Here is a 6395-nt window from a genome sequence, read left to right on the forward strand (position 1 = left end):
GACAACTATCCCAGTATGCACTGCGCGCTTCTTCTTCTACGGGCAAAAATGAAGTTGGCGGCTGCTTACCGTAGGTGCTAGACTTGTTGTGGTTCAATATTGGTCCATATTGCACCAATATTGAGCCACCGGATTATAAGGCGCACTGTCGGCTTTTGAGGAAATTGAAGGTTTTTAGGTGCGCCTTATAGTCCAGAAAATATGGTAGCTAAAAAGCTGTCAAAAATTACATCACATTAATATCCACTCTAAACTAATTAACATCTAGGAGTCTGGAAAGGGTTTCAAAATCTTTTCTATGGCTTTTTAGACTTCAGGCCTCAACCGCCTCAGTTTTGTAATTATATTAAAACATTTAAATATCACAGAAACACAGAAATAGAATAAATACATAACAGGTAAACACGTTTTCAGTCACTTTTTGCACAAGTAACTAGATATTTTCTTAGCATTTATGCATTATTGTTATACTGTATATGTAAATGTATAAAGTAGAACCTACCTTTAAAATTAAAGCAGTGTGTCAGTATCTTATGTATCTTCTTTATGAATGAATCCTTCCCCCTCACATCCATCCTTGCTTTTAGACTTTTCGTGGACCTGAAGCGGCTGTCTGACCCGGTGGTGCGGGACCACCTGCAGCTGGACTCCCCCAGCCGGCCCGAGCTGAGCGTCCAGACCTTCCCATATGAGTCCGTCTACACCGAGCTCCAGGCGATCTGCGCTGCGCTCGGCCCCAAAGACAAAGTGTGGATCTGTGACAAGGCCAGCTGCGCTCTTACGCAGGTCGTCCCAAAGGTGAGGGAAGACTGGTCGCTTTGTTCAGGACAAGGTCAGAAAGGGAAGTTGAACTCAGTTCTTGGTAAGCAAGAGAAGCTGTTTGTTTACGTCCTCATAGCAGCTGTTTCAGGTCGATGGTGATTTGTGTCGCAGGTTTCAAAGACGTTATAGGGAAAACACCCACTTGCATCTCCAGGATATCAGTTTTGAAGTTATTTTTAGATGTTCAGCAGTTATCCCGTTCCTCTAGCAGTCTGCACAAAAAAGGCTCACTTGTTGATTTGCTGATAATTGAACTAGCATCCTTAATAGAATATGCACAAAAATTGTTCTAAACTTAAAAAAAAAAATTTAAGTTTTTTGAGCTTAGTTTGCTGCGCAATCATTAAATTAGAACAATTTGTATTGTAATTATTAGAATTAAATAAATCCTGAGATACTTAGGATTTTTTTATGAATTGTGTGTGATTTATTTCTGTGTTTAATACATTTTTGCTTCATTTACATTAAGGTGTGTATCAAAGCATTTTTCTTTTGTCATTTCACAAATAAACATCAGTTGATATATATATTAAAACACTAGGACTGGTAGAAGGTGTATTGTCTTTTTTTTTTACTTGTTGGGTAAATTAAATAAAACAAAAAGGGAAAAAAATATTCAATGACTGTGATTTGTGTTGCCTCTTAATAATGTCTCTTTTGTTATTTAGGCTCACAGGACTCCGATTCCCTACACTCCGCTCTGCCTCTCCAAAGCCGTAAAGAACGCCACCGAGATCAAAGGCATGAAAATGGCCCATGTAAGAGATTTTGAACCTTATAAATATGTAATTTACATAAAATTAAAGACATTGATTTCCTCTTTAATTCAGTTCTGTTTAAAAAGTCGGATGTTTTTTTTAAATTATTATTTTGTTTTTATTTCTCCCAACAGATCAAGGATGCTGTTGCTCTTTGTGAACTCTTTGCTTGGTTGGAAAAGGAGGTATTCTTTTTCACAAAACCAATCTGTCAGTAAAAAAGTTTGACATAACTGGAGACTCACAGGCAAGGGTCAAGCCTGGATCAAGATTGGGTCTTTTGGTTCTTTGAAACTGGGAACACTTTGTTCAAGTAGATGCCTTTACATCACTTAGTTCCACTCAAACCTATAAGTGTGCCAGTGTTGTTTTTTTCACTCCACTTGCCGTCGCTTCGGCGGCTGTTTCCTAGATCCCCAACGGCAACGTGACTGAGATCTCTGCAGCCGATAAGGCCGAGGAACTCCGCAGGTGATTTTCAGTTTTCCGTGTCCAGTTTGTGACGTCAATTCGGTTCACTTTGTGTCACCTTTAATTCTACAGAAACCTGAAATGTTCTAGGTCTGAATAAGTGCTATAAAAGGAAAGAAAAATATATATTTGAGAATTCTGCCCAGCTGTCTAAAATACTCATGCTTCCTTTCACTTCTTCATCCTTCTCTCTTTCCTTCTTTCTTTACTACAGCTTTCTAGCAAAAGCTTATGGCTGTAGTAATATCTGCCTTATTTGACAGATATAAGGCAGATATTGTATCTGCCATCTTCAGGATAAAGTGGGTTAGGGTTAGTAAACATTTGTATTCAGAATTTAAGATTTTTATGTTGATGACAGACTACTTTGGTACATTTGTTTCTGGAAAAGTGTGAAGGTTTGACATTAAAAAATGTATAGGAACTCTGATTTCTGCCTTTAAAAGATGTGTGAAGACTTGTTAAATTCACCGATCATGAGCAATATCGCCCTCTACTGGACTTTTGAATAAAAAACATGTCCACTGGAAGTGTAAAAATAACATATTTTCATAAAACTTTGCATTTTTTTTATATAATTTGCATATTTATTTCAGCATAATTCGCTGACAGTGGTTTAAAATTTAGATTTTTTTTGGCATGGTTCAGCTTCCTAAAGCTTAGAGATTTTAAAGCAGTGTGTGCAGTGAATGAATTTCTTTCCGTTTTTCTTTCCAGTCAGCAGAAAGACTTTGTTGGCCTCAGCTTCCCCACCATCTCCAGCGTGGGTCCGAATGGAGCCATCATACATTACCGGTCAGTAAGGAGACCAAACAAACAAACAAAACATATCAGTGGAATAATTTTGACCTTTGACTCAGCTAACCCACATTCCCTTCTTGCAGACCCCTTCCTGAAACCAACAGAACGCTTACTGTGAATGAAGTTTATCTGATCGACTCTGGAGCTCAGTACATGTAAATATGTTGCTGTTGCATATCAGTAGTTTTATGACATGCTAATATCTACTGAAATGAACGAACAAGATAATTTGTGTTGTGCGTTTGGCAGCGATGGAACCACAGACGTCACCCGCACCGTGCATTTCGGGACGCCTTCTGCTTTCGAGAAGGTGAACCGCTTTATTGTTGTGAAAATGGGTTTAATGGTTCTAACGACCCAGTCTGTTGTAAATGTGGACAACTTTGCATTTTATTCCACCACAGGAATGCTTTACTTACGTGCTGAAGGGACACATAGCTGTCAGCGCTGCCATTTTCCCCAATGGAACTAAAGGTGAGCTCTGCTTCTCTAGGAGAGATTGTTGAGCAGAAAGTCATGAGGTCTGATGAATGAAGTCACTCATTTTGAACTCTCTGATACTTTATGGAAATGTATCTGGTATTTTCTTCTTCTTTTTAACTACAAGTCATCAGTAAACTGGCATATTACTGAGGACTGGTGAAGGACTTTTGCAAAATTAAGATGAAATTCTGTAAAAGCTTCACTTGACCTCATATTGTACAACGTTCACTTTGATATTGAATTTTATTTTTGTAACTTTTTTTGCCAGAAAAGTCAAATTTTGTTTATTATAAAAGCACTAGAATGATACAACATCCAAAGAGGTGAATATGTTTTATAGGCGCTGCATGTACTTTGGATTTTAAACTAGGAATCTTCAGATTTAAGATAACTTCTTTAACAATATTACAGCAGCTCTGTAATTTAAATCTGAGCTGCAGGTCAGACCCAGAGAGCCGCCCACAACATCAGAACCGCTTCCAAGGGTTCACACCACGGCAATTTGTTTGTAAAAAAAATTTAGGAAATATGTACTTTACAGCTTTTTCTCTGACTAACTGTGTCCGTGTGTCCAGGCCACCTGCTGGACTCGTTTGCCCGAGCTGCCCTGTGGGAGTCGGGACTGGACTACCTTCACGGAACGGGTCACGGCGTGGGCTGCTTCCTCAACGTCCACGAGGGGCCCTGCGGCATCAGTTACAAAACCTTCGCCGACGAACCTCTGGAGGCCGGAATGATCGTCAGTGATGGTACGACACGGGATGAGAGCCGGGGGGGATTAACCAAACTCAGAGAGGCGGCGGACAGAAATGACAGATTTCTAATTTTTCAACTCCGAGGCTTTGAGTTACTACATTCGGGGTCTTTGGAAATGTTTAGCATTTTGGCGTTTTATTAATAATTTTTCAGTCTTAGATAAGTTTTGGAAAAAATGAAAACTGAATATCAAACAAATTAAAAAAAAGAAAAAAAATCAGATTTTTTTTCTATAATTTCTACTTTACTTGTCATAATCAGAGTTTAACATTTAAGCTGTAATATTTTTGGAGATTTTTTTTTTTTTAGTTGATGATGACACTCTTGAATGCCCACTTGTTTAAAAATCTAAATCACGGTGGGTTTACATCACATCTTAGCCGCCTGATCTGCATCAGTTGATATTTGAGATATTTTTCGACGTTCTCTAAACACGACATTATCCTTCCCTTGTTTATGTGTCGTTTTTCTAGAGCCTGGATACTATGAAGACGGATCGTTTGGGATTCGTATTGAAAACGTGGTCCTCGTTGTTCCTGCTAAACCCAAAGTAAAAACATAAATACCATCTCAAAAAGCAATAAAACACCACCTCCAATCATCATGTGGTGTAATTTCTGCCTTCTTTTCTGTTTTTCTTCCACCTGTGGTTCAAGTACAACTACAGGAACAGGGGGAGTTTGACGTTTGAGCCTCTGACTTTGGTTCCTATCCAGGTGAAGATGATCAACACGGAGCTGCTCACCCAGAAGGAGGTGAGAGACATTTACACTGAATACGTCAATTTTAGAAAACTGTCAGCGTCGTATATTAGACGCATTGAGTTTACTGTAATCTGACGTGACTGCAAGCAGAAAAATTCACAGCAAATTTAAACTTGTAAATCCAGCTCTTGATTTTGACAATCATTTACGATGATGTTTGTGATGCACGATTAAATGAAACGTAAACATTTCAAACACGTTTCCGTTCCGTTTTCCTCAACATTGTTTTGCTGTCGGTATGTGTGGTTTCCGTCGACCGTATAACTCCACGATTTGACATTTCCAAAATAAATTTGCTTAAAGGAAACGCACAAATTTTGACAGAAAAATTCTAGATTTCCTATGAAACGTTTTGCCGGTGAGATCAGGTGATTTTAGTTTTTGAGCATGTCGAAATTAGTTTATTTCACAAAACTGCACAGGAAACACTTTTTTTCGCGCCACATGAACAGCAGCATGTTGCCACCAGCAAAAACCACTAAGTAGAACCGACAGGAAGTAGTCGGAAGATCATGTTCCGCCATGTTTTTTTTAATGTCTTATAGCGTGAACAACTTATTCCAGTGTGATTTTTTTGTATTTTTTATTACGTTTCCTACTTAATGGAAACACCGCAATTGTGAAATTGTGTCTTTTCGGCATTAGCGGAACGTAGACAGTTTTACGCACGTTTAGCGATGGAAACGCAGCCGGTGTCCTCATGGCTTCTCCACCCTTCTGTCCCCACAGAAGGACTGGGTGAACGGGTACCACCGGAGGTGCAGGGAGGTGATTGGTGCGGAGCTGGAGCGGCAGGGCAAGATGGAGGCTCTGCAGTGGCTGGTCAGGGAGACGCAGCCCGTCGTCTGAGGACTCCACGTCCTCTCCGTCTCCGGCCGCTCAGTGGCTGCTCTGCGATAACCGTTTCACTTCTTCTCCCCTCTTGTCTGTGATCCACGCTCTGCTCGCCTTTTTTAAACAACGCCACCAGTTTTATTAAAACCTGTTAATAGTCGCTTCAGATTCTTTTTCTATTTTATGTCTCGGAAAATGTGACGGTGATGTTTTTGAAGATTGCGCCTGTCCTTTCCATTAAAGGTACAATGTGCAAAATCGACTCTGTTGTCAAAGGTGTTTGCAAGTTGTTTTGTTTTGAACTTATTAGCTTAGTTTTAGTTTCTACATTTGAGGAAACGCAGTGGAGCAACGCTGACCGATGGCATGGCTTCCTAAACCATCACTGACCGGAAACGCACCTCTCCCTTCCTCCTCCACTTGACCTTTATTTCCAAATAAAATGCAACAGCTCCTTTCATCTGAAATGAGGATTTTATACCACTTAGTCCAGCTAAGAAACTTCTGACAGGAAGTTCAGAAGCTAATGTCTTGGATATGTTTAACTATTGAATTCATGACTCCAGCAACGTTCATGTCTTTCGAATCACCCTCCAAGCTCTTGAGAACCTTTTGCCTTTTTTTTTTTTTTTTTTTTTTGGGCAATTTTTTCCCCCATTTTTTTTTTTCTCAAACTTTTTCACCATCCAGACATGTACCACTTTTT

At 39.5% G+C, this 6395-nt stretch overlaps 1 protein-coding gene across 1 annotated transcript; it reads left to right on the forward strand.

The window, feature by feature from the left end:
* The first annotated feature begins 531 nt into the window (after positions 1–531).
* On the forward strand, positions 532–5951 carry xpnpep1 (X-prolyl aminopeptidase (aminopeptidase P) 1, soluble). The gene is made up of 12 exons (XM_015029969.1): positions 532–798; positions 1491–1580; positions 1715–1765; positions 1993–2051; positions 2769–2846; positions 2936–3007; positions 3102–3162; positions 3257–3326; positions 3911–4084; positions 4565–4641; positions 4748–4846; positions 5585–5951. The coding sequence occupies exons 1-12, from the start codon at positions 547–549 to the stop codon at positions 5702–5704; spliced, it is 1203 nt and encodes a 400-aa protein (XP_014885455.1). The 5' UTR covers positions 532–546; the 3' UTR covers positions 5705–5951.
* The last annotated feature ends 444 nt before the right edge of the window (positions 5952–6395 follow it).

Source organism: Poecilia latipinna, unplaced genomic scaffold (assembly GCF_001443285.1).
Source record: "Poecilia latipinna isolate Pla-1442-1.1 unplaced genomic scaffold, P_latipinna-1.0 Scaffold169, whole genome shotgun sequence".
NCBI classification, from domain to species: Eukaryota; Metazoa; Chordata; class Actinopteri; order Cyprinodontiformes; family Poeciliidae; genus Poecilia; species Poecilia latipinna.

Bases quoted from the DNA above. Each gene is read 5' to 3' on its own strand.
- xpnpep1 (XM_015029969.1), top strand. From the start codon at position 547: ATGAATGAATCCTTCCCCCTCACATCCATCCTTGCTTTTAGACTTTTC. The intron at 2,052-2,768 runs GTGATTTTCAGT...TTTTCTTTCCAG, and splicing joins AAGGCCGAGGAACTCCGCAG to TCAGCAGAAAGACTTTGTTG. The intron at 4,642-4,747 runs GTAAAAACATAA...CTGTGGTTCAAG, and splicing joins TTGTTCCTGCTAAACCCAAA to TACAACTACAGGAACAGGGG.